Source organism: Apostichopus japonicus, chromosome 1 (assembly GCF_037975245.1).
Source record: "Apostichopus japonicus isolate 1M-3 chromosome 1, ASM3797524v1, whole genome shotgun sequence".
Lineage (NCBI taxonomy): Eukaryota > Metazoa > Echinodermata > Holothuroidea > Aspidochirotida > Stichopodidae > Apostichopus > Apostichopus japonicus.
In genome coordinates this window covers 12,630,719-12,652,644 of record NC_092561.1, presented here as the reverse complement: position 1 = coordinate 12,652,644, position 21,926 = coordinate 12,630,719, and the positions used below count along the sequence as shown (strand labels likewise).

Here is a 21,926-nt window from a genome sequence, read left to right as displayed (position 1 = left end):
AACATTGCATGAACCTTGTTGGCATAGAAAAATCTAGTACTGAGTCCATACATCCCAACAAGCTCACTAGTGTACCTGTCAAGTTCCAGTGTTCTCTCTATACATAACCAAGCACTTTAATACCATGTAAACTCAAATGCTGATAGCTCAATGTTCTCCCTCCCTGGCCTCTGAACACAATTTTGAAACAGCTTCACTCAGTATGAATATTATTAGTCATCTTGACTATTTTCATAAATGGAGTTTAGGGTGGCTGGTATTTGTGGGCCTTAGGGAAGTCAGATATACACAAATAGATAAAGGTCAAACTGGAAGTGACAGATCTCTAGGGGAGGTCAGTTCACTCTAGACATTATAGAGCAAGATTACAATTACTGCTTGGAATATCTCTTCATTCCCATCTTTAAGATGCTTTCTTGAATCTGTTGAAGTAATTGTTGTGTTAGCTATTTTATTAAAATGTAAACCAAGTTGTAGAATTTACAGCTCTAGTGAATATCCAAACCAAGAATGTCAATAGTACACAACATTGATCCAGGAGAACTACATGTTAAGCATGAAGCCGCTCAAATAACAGATTACTATTAAACACAGAATAGGGTAGTCTCCGTATGTGAACAGAACTACAACATCCAAGGGACGTAAATGTCCCTCTGGGAAAATCCATCACACCCTATATCAACGGTCCAGCAGTACAGCTCATACGGCGGACCCGCTCGAGTCGTTAAGACATCGTTGAGGGACCACGAAGGGACCAGGCTGTGTGGGTGGGCACCTGTGAAACATCCCCATTAGGACTTGACAAATGATCGTTTGTTCACCACAGACGAGCCATCCAGGACACGGTTGTATATCGCCGCTGTCACAGAACGTTAGTTTCTAATAGCGCTCGTTTGTTGCCCCTCCTGGAATAGCTCCAAGAGTAAGGCCGCTACTCGGTCTACTGGGGCCCCCGCGGAATCAACAGTATTGTCCCTTGCCCACACGTAGTACCTTTGCAGTCTCGAGTCGTAAGTCTTAATGGTGGATTGCCGGGGGGCGTCCGTTGCAAGGTTCGAAACCTCAGATGGAACGCAGCTGCTTGGAGCAAGAGCCGAAGAGTTTCCACGCAGACAAGTGGAGCCCCTGGACATGGGGGGTTGCTGATCTGACCGCTCTGTTGGGTGAGGAGCTTGGCCACCAGCGGGAATTGGAACGGTAGGTCCACCAGTAACTCGATGAGGACTGGGAATCATGTTTGGTAGGGCCAGCATGGCACGACCAGCTGCATGTCTGCGTCCACGTTCAGGAGCGTTGTCAGGAGTCCTAGCGGCGGAAAGGCGTACATCGAGAGGCCTGCCAACGAGAAGGTTAGGGCGTGCGTTTTCCAAGCCTGTGGGTCGTAGTACCTGGTGCAGAATGCCTGCAGTTTAGCCATTTTGGATGTCGCGACCATGTCCACGGACGGTCTGCTGAACAGTTGGAATACATGGTAGGCCCACGTGCAGGAGAGTTTCCACTCTCTATTGTTATATCCCCTGGATAAAGTGTCCGCAAGCACGGTGCCCTCTCCTGCATGATGGACCACCTTAATAAAAATAGCCAGCTACCACGGCTAGGGAATAATGGGATACATTTTCATTTGTTTTCAATACAATTTGTGTTGCTGTGGTGAATTTGTCCAGTTCTAATCATCTCTGTCATTTCTTCATTCTTGGTTTAAAACCTTGTTTCATAACCTTCAAATATATATTTACGCATGGAATAAGGAAACAATCATGACCAAAAGTATCTAGAAATATATCAGGTCTTGTAACTTGATCTTTATTTGATAAGACATTTTGACAATAGAATGGGTTACAATATGCCGTTGCCCATCATTCAATCCCTTTTAAATTGATTTATTTACCCACTATAAATTTTCAAAAATCATCCTAAAATATCTGTTCAATATTATTGTAAGAAAATAGCTTTGACGTGACTTATTATGATAGCCATTTAGTGATTCATTGAACTCCATCGTTAAATCCAGATGAAACCAGCATATTCTTCTCACTGGACTGAATATCAGCTAATTTAAGCACAGTTCATCTGTGTTATACTGCTGTATAGAATCTAGGGAAGGCTTACACAATCCCAATGTGTAAAAAAACTTACCATTTCACAGGACTTAATTCCACCCTAGTCTTTTGGCTTACCAGCCATTGGGATTACTGACACTTGTCAATGCTTTTAGGGGAACTAAAATCAATATGATCCCTTCATGAATAGAAACTCAGACTCATCCTGGATTAGAGTGGATTACCCGACCCTTTTCCAAAAGTCAAAATGTGACACCGCCAGAATTGTCAGAAAGCATGGTTTCGTCGCAAATGTCACGTCCGTCAGGCAATATCGCCCTCGGCGAACCACTGTAGTTCTCAACACCATCTAGGACGCTTGTTTAACATAAAAGTTGGTACACAGGTACATTTTCATCAAAGACCACCACATACGTGTGAACATGTTGTAAGAAGATGTATGCTTACTAGTACCTTCGAAATTCATAGTTATATTCCAGTTCCGATTTCTGTGGTTTTGTGCTCATACGAAAAACTATTAGGAGACATTGTACAGTATGCTAATCTTACCTAATATATACCGTTATAAGACATGACTATTGTACAGTATGCTAATCTTACCTAATATATACTATTAGGAGACATGACTATTGTACAGTATGCTAATCTTACCTAATATATACAGTTATAAGACATGACTATTGTACAGTATGCTAATCTTACCTAATATATACTATTAGGAGACATGACTATTGTACAGTATGCTAATCTTACCTAATATATACAGTTATAAGACATGACTATTGTACAGTATGCTAATATATACTATTAGGAGACATGACTATTGAACAGTATGCTAATCTTATCTCATATATACAGTTATAAGACATGACTATTGTACAGTATGCTAATCTTACCTCATATATACCGTTATAAGACATGACTATTGTACAGTATGCTTATCTTACCTAATATATACAGTTATAAGACATGACTATTGTACAGTATGCTAATCTTACCTAATATATACAGTTATAAGACATGACTATTGTACAGTATGCTAATCTTACCTCATATATACAGTTATAAGACATGACTATTGTACAGTATGCTAATCTTACCTCATATATATACAGTTATAAGACATGACTATTGTACAGTATGTTAATCTTACCTAATATATACCGTTATAAGACATGACTATTGTACAGTATGCTAATCTTACCTAATATATACAGTTATAAGACATGACTATTGTACAGTATGCTAATCTTACCTAATATATACAGTTATAAGACATGACTATTGTACAGTATGCTAATCTTACCTAATATATACAGTTATAAGACATGACTATTGTACAGTATGCTAATCTTACCGAATATATACCGTTATAAGACGTGACTATTGTACAGTATGCTAATCTTACCTCATATATACCATTATAAGACATGACTATTGTACAGTATGCTAATCTTACCTCATATATACAGTTATAAAACATGACTATTGTACAGTATGCTAATCTTACCTCATATATACAGTTATAAGACATGACTATTGTACAGTATGCTAATCTTACCTAATATATACAGTTATAAGATATGACTATTGTACAGTATGCTAATCTTACCGAATATATACAGTTATAAGACATGACTATTGTACAGTATGCTAATCTTACCGAATATATACCGTTATAAGACATGACTATTGTACAGTATGCTACTCTTACCTAATATATACCGTTATAAGACATGACTATTGTACAGTATGCTAATCTTACCTAATATATACCGTTATAAGACATGACTATTGTACAGTATGCTAATCTTACCTAATATATACAGTTATAAGACATGACTATTGTACAGTATGCTAATCTTACCTAATATATACAGTTTTAAGACATGACTATTGTACAGTATGCTAATCTTACCGAATATATACAGTTATAAGACATGACTATTGTACAGTATGCTAATCTTACCGAATATATACCGTTATAAGACATGACTATTGTACAGTATGCTAATCTTACCTCATATATACAGTTTTAAGACATGACTATTGTACAGTATGCTAATCTTACCTCATATATACCATTATAAGACATGACTATTGTACAGTATGCTAATCTTACCTAATATATACAGTTATAAGACATGACTATTGTACAGTATGCTAATCTTACCTAATATATACAGTTATAAGACATGACTATTGTACAGTATGCTAATCTTACCGAATATATACAGTTTTAAGACATGACTATTGTACAGTATGCTAATCTTACCTAATATATACCGTTATAAGACATGACTATTGTACAGTATGCTAATCTTACCTAATATATACAGTTATAAGACATGACTATTGTACAGTATGCTAATCTTACCTCATATATACCGTTATAAGACATGACTATTGTACAGTATGCTAATCTTACCTAATATATACAGTTATAAGACATGACTATTGTACAGTATGCTAATCTTACCTAATATATACAGTTATAAGACATGACTATTGTACAGTATGCTAATCTTACCGAATATATACCGTTATAAGACATGACTATTGTACAGTATGCTACTCTTACCTAATATATACCGTTATAAGACATGACTATTGTACAGTATGCTAATCTTACCTAATATATACCGTTATAAGACATGACTATTGTACAGTATGCTAATCTTACCTAATATATACAGTTATAAGACATGACTATTGTACAGTATGCTACTCTTACCTAATATATACCGTTATAAGACATGACTATTGTACAGTATGCTAATCTTACCTAATATATACCGTTATAAGACATGACTATTGTACAGTATGCTAATCTTACCTAATATATACAGTTATAAGACATGACTATTGTACAGTATGCTAATCTTACCTAATATATACAGTTTTAAGACATGACTATTGTACAGTATGCTAATCTTACCGAATATATACAGTTATAAGACATGACTATTGTACAGTATGCTAATCTTACCGAATATATACCGTTATAAGACATGACTATTGTACAGTATGCTAATCTTACCTAATATATACAGTTTTAAGACATGACTATTATACAGTATGCTAATCTTACCGAATATATACAGTTATAAGACATGACTATTGTACAGTATGCTAATCTTACCGAATATATACCGTTATAAGACATGACTATTGTACAGTATGCTAATCTTACCTAATATATACCGTTATAAGACATGACTATTGTACAGTATGCTAATCTTACCTCATATATACAGTTTTAAGACATGACTATTGTACAGTATGCTAATCTTACCTCATATATACCATTATAAGACATGACTATTGTACAGTATGCTAATCTTACCTAATATATACAGTTATAAGACATGACTATTGTACAGTATGCTAATCTTACCTAATATATACAGTTATAAGACATGACTATTGTACAGTATGCTAATCTTACCTCATATATACAGTTATAAGACATGACTATTGTACAGTATGCTAATCTTACCTCATATATATACAGTTATAAGACATGACTATTGTACAGTATGCTAATCTTACCTAATATATACAGTTATAAGACATGACTATTGTACAGTATGCTAATCTTACCTAATATATACAGTTATAAGACATGACTATTGTACAATATGCTAATCTTACCTAATATATACAGTTATAAGACATGACTATTGTACAGTATGCTAATCTTACCTAATATATACCGTTATAAGACATGACTATTGTACAGTATGCTAATCTTACCTAATATATACAGTTATAAGACATGACTATTGTACAGTATGCTAATCTTACCTCATATATACAGTTATAAGACATAACTATTGTACAGTATGCTAATCTTACCTCATAGATACCCGTCTGTTCGTCTTTTACCTTCTCTATGTCAAGAAGCTTGGACCAGACATTTCCCCTCATCTTGTCTGGTATACCTTTGTACACTCTCCTAGAAAGCTGCCAGATGTGCAAATAAATTAAAAAAATAATAATCAAGGTAGTGTTAACACTTTAAGGTTTCCATAACTAACATGTTGATTATTTGCTCTCCACTAAATCATTTCACATTAACATGTAAATGGCACAAGCATGCAATACACAAACAAACTAATTGCATTAATTAACACTTGATATTAATGCTAATACCAGTAAATCAATCACCAGAAGCTAAGGGAAGCCTAGCATATCTAACCGCCATGTCCGGGCCGGCGGAAATATCGCACAACTTGCTCATTATGCATGTGCATATTGGTACCATGGCTGAATGCACACCAGCTGATAGCCAGCTTGAGTAATGAACACAGCGTCATGACAACACAAAGCTGCTTATTGTTCACAAACAATGAGAAAACTTGGCCAAGTAAGCGGATAAACTTTGACAGTTTTGACAGTCCGTAGAGCTGTAGTTTATGTTGCAAATTGCCATATACACTAAAATCCGCCACTACCAAATGTCCGAGATTCAATACTTTATATAATTCTTACAAATCTTCCACTTTATCAAACCTCACAAAAAAAAAATCTTGGTCATTTATCAACGATCGTGACAATCGGCTACTCGAAAGTCTGATAAAAACAACACATAAGTATAGCCTTTATAGGGCCTGTACATTACTAGCCTTGATCAACAAGTGGTACGTAACTATAACTGAAAAAGTGAATCGGCCATTGTATCAAAATATGCACCCAAGAACTTCGGAAAACCCATATTGACATACCAAAAGTCAAGCTAAACAATAATTAAGCATTTTTCTCTCCATGAGGCTGGACTTTCGGCGAGCATAGCGTAGGCCTATATGTAATTTTTTTCTCACCAACAAAGGTTACAAGCTGGCTAAAAAAAAAATACGGATCTGCCGGAGTGTGAAAATTGCTCTACAGTCAACCGATTTTGTTCACCTGCACAGGACGGATTATGTTTGAGCCTTCCGTCTGTCAGACTCTGATTCACGCTAATGTGCACGTGTACAAGAAGTAAGATTGTGATTGGCTTTCATTTTTTTTAGATTTTTAAATTTAGGAAACTTGTACTTGCAAAAAGGCAACAAAAGTTATTGTACCCACTTGGCCGACTGGGCAAACAAGTAATTAGCTTTTTAGATTCCTGCAGTATTAATTCACATTTTGTTAATTATTTTCAAGGAAGTTTTGCCTTTGCAGAAGGAAAAAATATGGCGTATAAACACACTATCTTAACGGAACATTTAGACACCTTTTGACTCTTAATTAAGAGTGCTCTTTTGTTCAACTCGCTATTGTGTTAAAATCGGCTTAGTAAAAGCTTGACCGTGGCGGTGAATGTAACTGTACAGCCTGGAGAGCAGTTTGGAGAGAGTGTGCACTCAAGTGTGTTTCATTATCTGCTTGTGGCTGTGCTCATTACAGCCGAGGATAAATCCACCGGTCCGGACTTGAGTTATTGCTTACACACATAATTCTAACCGTGGTTAGGCGTTGATATTCTAAGATTTAAAATGTAAAATGTGCATTTATTAGGAAGCAATTAAAGCTAGCAGTCCTTAAAATAATAGCTGGCTCTAATCTCCGACAAAGGTCGTGCATAGTTGAAGTAAAGAAAACTGGACTTGGCAGGATCTTAATTTCTTTACCTTTTCACTTGGGTAGTATCTCCTCCACTGCCTGGTCATTTTTAACCATTTGTTTTCTCTGTCTAGTTCAATTTCCTTTAACTGCAATTAAAGAGATTTGATATTATTACTTCTATTGATCATGTCACTCATGTTCATAAACTATCCCACTTCCAGAGGTCTCAATTGATTTAACAGTCCTGCTGATAGTATTACATGTAATCATCATGATGTATTGCAGATAACATACACAGGAATACATGTATATCATTACCTTTGACTGTAAATATTTCAACTAAATAATTTAGTTGCTATTGTTCTTGACACTCCACAATGTCACTGGCTTTACACAACCATTGAAAGAGATTGTTAAGTACTGATCATGTTAAGTATGTAATTATCATATCATGTGATTATTGTCCAGAAATAAGAAAATGAGCTACTAGAAGATGACAGGGATGAATATGGTGAGCCTAGGAAGCCATAAGTCCTGAATTCAACTTGTGTCAAATCAAATTGACAATCTGTCAGTTTCTTGCACATTTACTGGACAAAAATTATTCAAATCACAAGAAATCAACATCTGAAGATATCCACAACCAGAAATGGAAAACGTTTAGTGGTTCCTATGCACAAACATATAGTTTGGTAAGCCATACATGTATTCATGAACTTGTGTACTTCACAATGAAAAGGGGTTATCTATGACTTAATGCAGCAACATATAAAGTAAGATAACAAGAATTAGTTATGTTGACAAGGTCTATTTAGTGACATACTATAAAAACAGACACATGCTTGAATATTAAAGAAATCAAATTTTATCATCTGATAAGCATGAATCTATATACTTACATTTTATTATCCAAGTACATATATATAGCTAATTAGACATACTACTTCAGAGATATCTGATTAAGTATTTTATGGTCACTGATTAATATTCATAATATGCACACAAAATACAACATGGTTGATTGTATGAATGTAGTGTTACAAACCTAATATAACCAAGGACGAAAACCAACCTTTTGTTTAAAAGCCATTTCTTGCAATTGAATATTAATGACATAAAGTTGGAGACGTCATGAAATGTGCTTATTATATATCAACATCACCATTCCAGAATGAACCATATTGTTAAGCCCTGCCCATTATTCATATTCATGAAATGGTAACCAATAACAATCTATGAATCACAGGGCATCTACCTACCAAGTATGACATTGAATCAACTCTGTTTGTTGAGATATCATGTTTACAAGCTCTGTTTTTGATGATTTCCCATTATGCACCATCGTTTTGGGCATCGTAACTAAAAATGACAGTTTCTTGTGTTCACATCTAACCATAAATGCATGGAAACAAAAACTGAAGTCCTAGGTCCTTAACCACTTTCTTGAGATTGTTACACTTACCCTTTTCTCCTCTTCATCAGGGGTGGATGGAAGTTCATTTTCACTGAAAGAGAAGAGCAAAAGTGTAATCCTGCAACTGATGGTGAAATGTCTCCTTGACAATCGGAGTCCTTGTAGAAAACCCTAACCACAGTTAGTCGATACATTCAAAGAACATGTTTATCTCATTGCTTCCATAGGGAGTATGATATATTGTACTTCCTTTGCCAGTTGGGCCATCTACAGCTTTGTCAGTTGCCATAGCAACAGTTGCCATAGTAATGGCAATTTTCCTAAGCAGATACCCTCGGGGGAGGGGTTACCCATGATGGGGTACCCCAGGGTGACCAAAAGTCCATGACTGAAGGCGGCAGGGCCAATTTTCTTCAAACTTGGTGGGAAGGTACCCCAGGGTGAACCCTTGTGCCGCAAGACAGGCCACAGAACCAAACGTCAGATGTCAAATTTAGTGAAAATCAGTTTTTTGTTTTTTTTCCAATTAAGGAAACACTGACTTGACATGGAAACCTGACATATATAATAAAAATGTACTATCAAAATATGTGGCTGCCATGGAAAACAAGGTCAAATGTAAATTTTTAGCCCAATATTGTGTCCAAAACTCCTCATAAACGGCTGGGCCAACATTCTTCAAACTTAGTGGGAAGGTACCCCAGGGTGAACCCTTGTGTCTCGCAGACCCTTGGAACCAAAGATCAAGGTTCAGAGATCAAATTTAGTAAACATTGTTCCAAAGGAAAAATCGATTTGACATGGAACCCTCCTTCACAGGTAAATTTGTTCATTTGAAATCAATGTTTGCTGACAATGAGGTAAATAACTCTGTGGATTGCCATCTTGTTATTTTATTTAACCAATGGCTAACTAATGGCTAACCAATGGCTATGAACGTTTACAAACTAAGGGCTAAGACATATTTTTCACAGAGGAACAATTCATGAACGAAGCAATAGGCACTAAGAAACACAACCTGCACTTGTCCTTCAATTTGTAGGCTACAGTAGTTTCATATATTATACCTCAAGTTTCAATGAACGGTCATCTTTTATAACCTGTTACTGCAGGTACTACCTCCAAAAACTTGTACAAATCTTTGCATCCACATTGGCAAAACAAACTTTAACGTAGAGAGGCAGGTGACTATATACTTACTGTAAAAATCCATATCTATCTGTAACTTTATACACGATGAAATCTCCATCTTCCCATGGATCTATTTCAGCCCCTTCCTCTCGACCCTGAAATAACATCAAGAAAAACGTAAACAACTGATCAGTGTTTGAAAGAATAAACACACATCTCCATTTGACTAACAATAAAAACACACAAAAGAAGTACTATTGCGCAGAGTATTTCTGTAATTTACTCCTAGTACTGTAGTGTTGGTGATTTGAATGTGGCTGATTATATATGCACTGTATACAGTAAGAGGTATTACTTTCACATCAAACTACACTATGGACTGGTTCTCACGATATCAAAGGGATATTTGGAGGGAAATGATAGATACAGCAAATACTTTCTTGTTTACCTTTCCTTTAGAAGAGGAATATGCAATGTAGAGTCACCACAAGACAACAAGATGTTAACAACAATGAAAACACAGTCCAAATAGTTGGTTGCATTTAATGTCACAACTTTAACTAAATAACAAAGTCAGTTTCTTTCTCAATAAAACATCAAAGTAAGCACTTGGCTTGTAACATACTACAGGCAGATGCACCTACACCAAGCTTTATTGGCGTATCAAGTATGAATTGTTATTGTGAATAATTGAAGGGCTAATTTGTGCTGTTTGTACAAAACACAAACATTACTGGAGGAAGTCCGATAGATCAGAATAGAAAACTGCACTGAGCTTTTGATGATGTCATTTTGTTGAATCGGACATCTCATGCTGCACTCTTTGACATATCATGTTCTAAAGGTTACATATTTAGACCACTATTCACTTTGAATGATCTTTGATGCACTAAAAGTAATAAGTTCTGAATACTGGATATGGGACATCCATGTACTAGGTACATTTATCCAAGTTTCTCTTCTTGAGATAACATGTGAACAAGCTTGTCATTACACATACAGATGTATACAAAAGCATACTATCATAATTGCATAAATTTACAACTGCCATAGAAACCAAAAATAATTGAATGACAATATCAGGCATGAAGGTTGGAAGAGAGTGGTGCAAAGCTAAAAGGAAGAGAACTGATCAGAAAGTCAAGTTTCTACTTTTTATTTTAACTGATGCAGTTGTATAACCAATAGAATGCATGGGGGGGGGGGGGGCGGGGGAACGGTTCCTTCAGTTAGAATATTCCTCCTGTCCACCTTCCCCTCTCACCATGAAGGTGGTAAAATACGAAACATAGCCAAGCAACAGAAACGATCACCAACCTAATCAAACTCACAATTAACTCAACAGAGCTATGTGAACAAGAACGATTGTAGCAACTTTTATGATAATGTCTTTGGACAGCTCAATAGGCTGCAAAACAAATCTTCTTGAAATAGAATATGGTGCTGTAAAATACATTTACCAGCTGTCTCAACTTCTTGCACTCTCCCCCCCCCCTCCCTACCCCAACAACTACCTGCCCCCATCCTATGCCAATGGAAAGGATTACTTATGCCATGAAAGTATTTGTGCATGTTGCATCATTCAAGAAGCTTGCAGGGAGACACTTCAAATTTCTACAAGTGACATAAACAGACTCATAATTTGTGTGTTATGCCAATGATATTGTCAGAAAATAGCTTTTCCACATTTGGCAAATAATTATATTAGTAATCAAACAAGAGAACCAGAGGGAATGCCTTCCCAGTTGTAACTTGCCTTGACAGTATGCAGAACAAGCTTCAAATGATTTACATATTCTAGTATGTTCTATATACATGTCTCGCAGAATGTTATATCAGGAATCTTCTATTTGCAACTACTGTAAGTCCTCATAAATTCTTCTAAATCATCTTTAGGTGAAGGATTATAAAACACAAAACTGTCAACAAGACCCAATTGCTCTAAACGAACCAGTTTACTCCCTAGAGATCATAGCAGTTTTGTCAAATTTGTCAGAATTGGCTAACATGTGAAGGGAATGGACATCACATTTCTACCAGTAAGAAAATATTGTGACAAATTTCTGTCAATACATGTATAGATGATCAGATAATGGTTGACCAGCCGATAAGGTCAAGTGGTGAAAATTGATAAACAGGCTTCAGCTTAATGTCTGTATTTAACCTTCAGGAGGAAATCACTTCTAATGGTACTTTGCAGATAATATTTGACCTCTGGGTTAGCTGAAATTAGCAAGGACATCTTACAGCTGTTATGTACAGTGATATGGTATGGTGAGGGGGAAATACTACTGAAAGTATCCTGTGAAATACTACTGAATATAGATGTTTGCAAGTACAATTAAATCTAGATCTCATATGCATGTTATTCACTAAATACTGTGTCCTTTCATTATCCTGATCATTATCTTATCATTATCTGAGGATGTCCCTAAGTAAGAAGAAAGTGTGAGTCATTTTTAGGAAACTGTGAATTACCTTCCATGCATTTATTCCCAGCTACCATGTGATAAATGTTGGCAACACCAATCAACATTAGGTGCAGCACACATGATGAAGATGAATTTCCAAAAAGTTTCAAAAATATTTAACACTGTGAACCTTAAAACCTTGGTGTAAAATATGACTGTCAATATCCCTTTTTGAGATATAGTGTTTACAATGTTTTCAGGTTTTCATCTTTGTTGACTTCAAATGACGTTTGACCTACAGTACACAACAATATGTAGCCATTTTGCCCATCATAAGGGTAATCTTCCATGCACATCTAAACCTTGTCCAAATTTGGGTCTTTGAGAAATACATATAGTTTTCACAATTTAGCGACACCTGATCTTAAGTAACCTTTGACCTCTCCCAAAACATTAGGGATCTTGTACTCATTACATGGAGGCCATATGTCAAATATGAGATCTTGTATAGTTTCCTATCTTGAGATATTGTGCTTACAAGCTTTTTAGGGTTTTACCTCTGATGAGCTTAAATGGCATTTGACCTACACCAAATTGTGTAAAATCTTTACACCACATAAGGCAATCATATATCATGCATATATGAGCTCCTTTGTTGTTCAGGTTCTGGAGATTCAGCATTTTTGAAATTTTCACATTTTGCCCTCTGCTGACCAGAAATGACCTGTGACTTCCACCCAAAACAATAGGGTTCTCGTACTCATTATAGGGAAGCCACGTGCAAAATATGAGAGCCAATCAAGTTTCCCATATGGAGATATCGTGTTTACAAGCTCAGTCGTCACATACACACACATATTCCAACTTGACTGCATAAGTTACTTGCCTGTTGCAAGTAACCAAAAACTGTTAACAAACTGCTCACTGTATCTACTGCAAGACAACACTGTAGCCATGTAGGTAAATAAACAGAGGGCTTGCCATTGACTTTATCATTGAGATAGGCAAAGGTATCTACAGTAGTTATAAAACATACATCAGTTTGGCAGGTCTTGGGGAAGTCAGTGCAGGCTAGCATACACTATTTCTACTTTCTGGGTGTACGTTGTACGTGACATACTGGTTTGCTCAGCTACAGTATCATACGTATACGCTATTTCTACTGGTTGTGTATTACATACTGGTATGCTCACCCTATCGTATCTGGCAACAATGTCCGCTCTTTCTCTATTGGCACGCTGTATGACCTCTGCTTTGCTTACTTCTGAAACAAAAAGAGACAAAATATGATACACCAAGTATTAGGCAGTTCAACAGAACACATACTGGAATTCAGAAATATAAGCACTGTGATATTAGAGTCCATCACATATGCCTTCTTGGTTTCTTATGTATTCAGTAGCCATATTGGTGAAAATAAACTATATCTTATAAATAATCCCCATGTACCACTAGCCAGAATCAATCTACAGTACATTTGTACAACAGCAGTACATTAAAGCATGTAAGGTATTTATCTTCAAAGAAACAACAAATGACTGAAATGGGAGGTTATCAATGGCAGATGTTTAGGTAGTTCACAGGCAGAGTCGGCCTATACAGGCAACAGCTGATACTGATTGTAAGCCAGGGGGTGTTTCTCAAACGCAGGATCAGCTATTGTTCACATTATAAAATGTCACAGACATATATTCCTTTCTACACGATATGTCAATTGCACATTGTTCATCATTCCCAAGTTCCCAACCCATTCATGAGTATAGCATTTCAGAGTGTTCAAGAACTTCATAAGATGAAAAGGAAATTGATTTGGAGAAATGCTGCCTAGTCTGAACAAGGGATCAGACAACAGTGGTATCACATCTCAGTTTCTATAAGAAAACTTGCAATCTACAGTAGAATGAAACTTAACACAGTGGGTTGGGAGAGTGGGGGGGGAGGGAGAGTTGAACTACTTTAATCACAGAATGACTGGCTTTATGTGCCCACAACGAAAAGGCTGTTGATAGACATGGGGAAGCAAATGTTGGCTGTCTCAAATAATCTTAGTTAAACAAACAAACAGACTAAATAGCTTTCAATTTATTTCTTGAAAAATAATCACTCAGAAATGTAACTTGAAACAATCAGTACTGTACACATTTGTACACACTTCACTACTTTACAAGTTTCACTTATACACACATAAACATTGCACTATGCAAACTGTACCACAGATCCAGCTTACTTGGTGTCTAGGATATTTAATACCTTTACTGTCAACAAACCAGGACAGCACTCATTTTAATAAAATCACACAAGTAGAGGGCAGTGCATGTAACAGTGTTGTAGAAGACAGGCAGACGAAACCTTAAAATATATGCCAAACCCAACATGGTTTAGCCAAGAAACAACTCCTCCAGGCTCTGAAATTGCAACTTTACCTGGTTTATAATGCTTACGAGCAACAACGTTACCTGCCTCCACACAAATAATAATACTATCACTCCACTACAGGCTACATCTGACTAGCAGCAACAGTTTTTTTGCTTCAGTAAAATCTTTCAATCTCAGAATTACAAAAGTTCTTTAACTCTCTTTGACCTCTTTAACAATAAGACAGTAGTAGCTTGGAAGCAGAAGTGTGTAATTAGATGTACACCAATAGGACTTCAATATGACACTGGAGGGACAGAAATAAATGAATACAAATATTAAACCTATATTCCCCTTTACCATGCAACTAAGTTTCATATGGATTCAGAACGTAAGTAAATATTGAGTATTGTTTCACATCATAACTACTTTCCTATGCTGGTGTAATAAAATTACATGTAATATGTTCCTTCATAAGCCCAGAAATAAATTAGAAACCACCATAAATTGCCAGTAGTAGCAACTGAGAAGTGTACACTATTGGGGAACTACATTCAGGTACTGTTAGTTCCCAGTTATAGATAATCTCTTTCTGTCAGGTCTGGTACCTGAAATTTGTCTGATACAAGTATGTCTAGATATATTGAGGGTGGTAGTCTGGACAGCAAAGACAATGCTAAAAGATTGCTCTACAGTGAAAGTGTGTAAGTTAGGAGATAGGAAAGGAGAAGCAAAGAATATCAGCTGGTAAATCCATGGAACTGAACATACATGGTAGGCTATTATGTAAATTATATAACATAAATGATCAATATCAAGATGCTTTATTAAAATAACAATTATTTACTCACGGCTGAGCTGCTCCTCAACATAACTGAAGAACTGGCCCACCAAACTGGGAACATTTGACACCATTCCAGGAGAAAAAGTCTTTGGTGACACAGCATGTATTTAATGCAATCATAGGAAATGCAGTTTAAGTGCTCTCCTAGTAGAAATCACTGCATAGTTCCACAGTTCAACATTCAGCAATCCATCCATACCTTGAAAACCATTACTATTGTAGGTAAGATACCAGTAACATCATTCAATCAACCAAACATGGCTTCAGTGATATAATCACACTAGAAAAGATTCATCCCAGATAAGGCCTTTCACTATGAACTTCTCTGTACTACAAAGTCTGATTATTAGGATTCAAATTGGCTTCCAACACACTTTTTCATACTGCAGCATCCACACACATTATTACCAGCATTCTCAGCGAGTACTCTATGGATATTAAATATAATTACACCGGGCTCTGTGGCCGCAGAGTGCAGAAACAACAACACAGTACAGCAGCTACCAGTACAGTAAACAGCTGCTGCAAGTCGTATACAGCGTTATGTGTCACTCAAATTTTCACACAAATATGCGTATTCCAGTAAGAGATCAAAGACTGCAAAGTTCCAACCAAATAAGCTGTCGATTGAAATTTGATTGAATTGAACACTATACTTGTCACCTACTGCTCAGCTTTACTACCGTAAATATTTGGTGAATAAATTTTCCAATTTGAAAGTTGCCTCCAGCCTTTTGATCCATCTGAGAAGTTGATGCAATCATACAGAGTTTCAAGAATAAAAAGAATCTTTAGTGATATTTGAATAAAAGACTGGGAGGCACAGAATGCCCAAACCATGGAAAATTGCCACTTTACAGAACTGCAAGATAAATGTTTCCTTTGTGTCCAGTATTTGCAGAAGTTCATTGTAGTCACTGTGCTTCCAGATATGTGATGTCACAGTTGAAATATTCACAAATGGAAAAATGTGCGTATAAAAAATATCTTCCTAAGAACGGTATGCCTTACTCTCACTTCTTTAGAAACTAAGTACAAAAATTCACAATTTTTTGAGAACTACTGTAAGCATTAAAAACACGATAGAAGTCAAGAGTACCACTCAAATATGCAGTGTAAATTACTAGAGGCTTACCACTACACTGATACTCCTAGTAAATACCTATAAATGATTATTGCATAATCATCTGTTTTTGCTTATTATCTCCATAGGAAAAGTATTAAAAATATTTTATTAGCTGTTTTCGGTTTCCAAACACTGCACTCTATCACAAGAGGCTGAACAACCTTTCTAAAACATGCATTGATATATAGGTGTTCATAAAATAACACCTTGCTGTTGCAACAACTGCATCAGGTGATTGATTTTATGCTAATAGCAGAGTAGCAGTACTGTAAATGACAGCAAATTGAGCCTAACAGAATAACTGTAAGCTGCTCCTATGACAATCCATTTGTGTTGTTGCCCTGATGAGCAATGAGAGTTGACTGTTATACAGGAATAAATGAGAAAGAACCATCCAACAATACTGACTGTATCCAAAGCTATAATTCAGAAATGAGGGTATCGGTTACCATCACCTGGTAAGGCCTTCAGTTCAGTATCAATGGGGCAAACTTTAATACAGATCTAATGGAATAACACTATTGTAACTGACATGAGGAATGAAAAAAGAAAAACCTGCTAGACTTTCTGCAATATGACAAAATTGAAAAGCACTGTGATTGCACATTATTAATTAAGATAAACAGACAAGCTGTGACTTCAGGCTATAGTAAGATTAATGACTCTTCCAGATGCTACAGTTAGGTATATTCTGATGTGGCATTGATCCTTGACTTGCTTTGAATAATCAATAATTTAAGGAAGTCTGATAAGAGTAACGCTACTCACCATGCTCACTTGTCTATTTTTTATCATATTAACAATAAAGCAACAAAGAATACAAGAAAACAAAGAAATGAAATGTAATGTTGAATAACTGCATATTTGAAAGATATGAGTTGAATATTTACCACAGAAAATAAATGGAAATTTTCTGTTCTGATTGAAATTTGCAAACAGTCATGCTGACTCTCAATGCCAAAGCCAAAATCAAAAGAATTGAAAGCATGTAACAGATTTTATTATGCAGGATTTTCGGTGAAATGACTAGTTCCTATTGTTTAGCCATAGAAGCCAGTGCATGCGGAAACAATGGCTTCAAAGCCTACATCATCCTGAGGTGTATTATTATGGGTAAGTTGGTCGATAATTAATAGTATAGTGTGGCAAGACAATCAGTTGCTGGCAAACAGTGTGATAAGCTGTTCACAAAATGGCAATGACTGTCATATTCTGGCAGGACTGACTGACTATACAGTGGCATAGCCAGCTTACAAATTAGTGATTGCACTTCAGACAGATGCTACTGTTCATCCTCTGCCATCACTGGAGCATTCAGGATCTCCCCCCCCCCATCATCACAACATTTTGACAAGATGCCTTAGTGAATTTTATTCATGCACTGGGATATCCTGTTTATTTTTCTTTGGCAGAGAGAAATGGAAATATGATATGGACTATTTATAGTCAAGAGTAAATGTTAAGTTATAACCAACGCAAAATCCAACTGGAGCCAGCTGGATAGCAGTCACTTTAGGGCCTGGAACTTTTTTAATACTCTCTATATCACTCGCTGATGATTTTTACATGACCAAAACCCTGCATTCAAAAGTTCAAGTTTAATACTGTATTACCATCATGCTTTGATTTTGTGCCATGAACGAGTATGAAAGGATATGTCCACCTGTTGCAACTATATTTTCTTTTCCCAGAGCAAAGAAGAAGCATTATAAATGCTGGTAGTACATCCTACGTGTATGGTCTTGATCAAATATTTCCCAAACAACACAATGGTATTCCCAAGTTACATTATACAAGGTACAAAAGAGTGCTGGTAGTACATCCTACATGGTCTTGATCAAATATTTCCAAACAACACAATGGTATTCCCAAGCTACATTATACAGGGTACAAAAGAGTGCTGGTAGTACATCCTACATGGTCTTGATCAAATATTTACAAACAACACAATGGTATTCCCAAGCTACATTATACAAGGTACAAAAGAGTGCTGGTAGTACATCCTACATGGTCTTGATCAAATATTTCCAAACAACACAATGGTATTCCCAAGCTACATTATACAAGGTACAAAAGAGTTTTGTCTTCAGGTCTGAATATGTGATGTTATGAATATTTTAAAAGTACTGAAAATACAACTTCAGTTTACCTTCATAATAATTTGGAGGTGTCAGTGGGCCTATAAGTTTATGTGCACACAACAGTACAACACAGCAATGCAGCAAACAGCAAGATTATTTTTTTGACCCAGGTCATGGGAATGGGCTACATGGTTTCTAGAATAAACCATGCAAGAGGATATCAGCTCCCAAGATCCATCTAGGAGACAACATAGTAAGTGTGGACAACTTGAATAAACAGTTACATTAGGTTAACAAGGTCTCTGGCCCGTATTAAAAAAATGTACATCCTATGGCTTCCTTTAAAGTTCTACGCTATTTAAAGGCATTTCAAATCACTTACAAAGTCTGTGAATAGAAGGCATTACAACGTTTCCACCAACTTCTATGACACCCAAACGCTTCAAAACATATGAACAAGGTGTTGCTAATTCTGATTCACTTACATATTGAGGTCCTCCAGATAGTAGTATTTCACTCTGGTAACAATATATTTCACAACTCACATATATATATGCCCATCACGAAGTGTAGTGTTTACAGTATAACAATCCCACAGACAGGTTCAAAAATTCAACAGAATTACAGCATGAAATCAAGCATTCTTCAACACACAGCTACAGGACTGCATTAAAAGCAATGCAAAGTGACAAAGATTTAACAATTGCATGACAGCAAATGAACAGCACTCATCTAGGAATGGAAGAGGCAGAACTGATTTGATTTTGTTTTCTTTGCATTATACATGCATACTGTAAAACATACTGGTCTTTCCCTGGCTCTAGTAAGATTGCAGTCATACACAGTGTATTTCATACTAAAGTGCACTTCCCACCACTCCACCTAGTAATACCAATAAGGTTCACTGTCACTCACTTACTGTGGTCCCAGTAGCCTTTACCTCCCAAAGGATGGTTGCCAAGGTAACTGGAAAGTAGCTAATCAGCAGATGAAAGCCTGCTATGTACTGTGACAATAACCTCAGATATGCACTTAAATCAAACCCAGCATTGACATCTTAATTACTATTCTACAGATCACATTTGACTGCAAATATACTTGTTGTATGCTATATACACCTTTACTGTATGTAGGCATATCTATCTCTTTATAAGTAGCTTTATATGTATTTAATAGGTATTGTTGTGCATTCCTGACTCAAAGTTTCTTAATCATTGGCAGAGGGTATGTGCCCATATAAAGCACAGCTCTTGAGTTTATATTGATACAATATCGTTGATGTATGTTATGATTTTATGATTTAAAATAAAACATATGATTTTAGGGAATTGCATATTTGCCATTTTCATGTGATAAGTAATTACACGGAAAGGTGTCTTAGTATAAGTGATTTTGAGAAATGTAATTATTACTGAATAAACATCTGCATCAAATAAAATAAATAACGCTCATTGGGCATGGTAAGTAGAAATTAGTGGATAAAAGCCAAGAGTTTCTTCAAAAGGACTATTTAGTGATGCAAACTTCAGCATTGCATGATGATACCAAAATTTGTTGAAACTTGCCATGTAGTTTTTACTGCATTAACAGTTTTACATACATAACATGTGAGGTTGGTAAGAGAAAAGCAGAATGCAGTCACCAGGTGACAGACTGAAATTGTTCCATAACCAATATGACAATTTTAACATATCTATCAAGTTTGGGATCATTTACAAGGATGAATATATATGCAACATGATCAAGGGACAGTTTAATGAAAAGAAATCTTAATATGTCCTGCTTACTAGGCCTGATTCGGGTACCCGACCGAACATTCAGGTACCCGATTTGAAAACGCACAAACAGGTACCCGTTTTCTGGGGGGGGGAGTCGCGTAATTGCTACGCGAGTGCTTTCATGATTTCAATAATGTAGACCTGTATGCATGTTTTGATTAATCAAGACAAGCGAATACGGAAGATTAATTTCATGAAATAACTTTCTTGTAGTGTAGATGGTTGTTTTAATTACTACTTACTATTTCAAGTTTTAGCCATTCTTAATGATTCTTTTTCGTGTGTGTATAAAATCACTCAACATCGAAAGCGAAAATATTATACCGGTGAAAACTACTCAAAATTGAAACCTTCAATCAATCGCAACAGTGTACGTAAAACACGACATTCCCTCTTCAAAACATAGAACATACCTTCCATACAATTGCCGATTTCCAGCTAATTGAAAGTTGTAAACAAGGTTACGCAAAGTGTGTTTTTTTTTCTTCTGCAAACCAGTGGTTAGACAAGATTTTCCCACATAGAGGACTGTCCATCTCCAGTCTAGTTATGCACTTTCCTCCACAATCAAATCTACCAAATAGCTGATTTTCTTAGCACTGCTTCCACAATTCCACATCCAGGACTACAATTAATATAACCAATCTCTCCTCCTCCTCCTTCCAGTTCTACCAATCAGGAGGTAAACCAACATATTTTCCAAAGAGATTTCCATCCTGGAACATCTACTTTGTTTAATATTGTGGTGAATTCTTTTGGATCAAGAAGCATGCAGGTAAACAACCTAGAAACTTGGAAGAAATCATTTATCCTTTTCCAGCAAACCATAACGACACATTGTGTATCAAAAAATGAGGGCAGTAGAGTAGATCTGTTTCAATAAAAAATGTGCAAAATAACAGCAGACAACATTAGCAGCAAAAGCTGAAGCCTGTGGGAGAGAGATGGGAGGAAGGGACCAAACACCATTGAAATATACCCCCATTGAGTGGACAATTACCAGAACAAACCAATTAGCACAGAAGAATTTGAGTTAGTTCAGCTTATTACTGTCCCTGGGAGCCAGACAACACAAATTGATCACACAGATTCTTCTTAATCCATGAGACCAGTCAGAGCTGAGATATAGTACATGTGTCTATTGAAATTCATGGTCATGTTTTTACTCTGGTA

At 36.2% G+C, this 21,926-nt stretch overlaps 1 protein-coding gene across 6 annotated transcripts in view; it reads right to left on the bottom strand.

Moving 5' to 3' along the window:
• The window catches only part of LOC139967778 (USP6 N-terminal-like protein), a 62,006-nt gene that overhangs the window by 24,786 nt on the left and 15,294 nt on the right, over window positions 1-21,926 (bottom strand). For 2 of the 6 annotated variants that reach the window (XM_071971855.1, XM_071971898.1), the window contains exons 1-6: window positions 15,776-16,930; window positions 13,763-13,833; window positions 10,228-10,313; window positions 9,076-9,118; window positions 7,679-7,759; window positions 5,919-6,026 (exon numbers count right to left, since the gene is read on the bottom strand). In XM_071971855.1, coding sequence (XP_071827956.1) covers window positions 5,919-6,026; window positions 7,679-7,759; window positions 9,076-9,118; window positions 10,228-10,313; window positions 13,763-13,833; window positions 15,776-15,839 — 453 coding nt within the window. In that variant the 5' untranslated portion in view covers window positions 15,840-16,930. Of the gene's footprint in view, window positions 1-5,918; window positions 6,027-7,678; window positions 7,760-9,075; window positions 9,119-10,227; window positions 10,314-13,762; window positions 13,834-15,775; window positions 16,931-21,166; window positions 21,479-21,926 lie in introns of those variants that run through there. The other 4 variants (XM_071971889.1, XM_071971862.1, XM_071971872.1 and 1 more) reach the window with 4 other exon arrangements.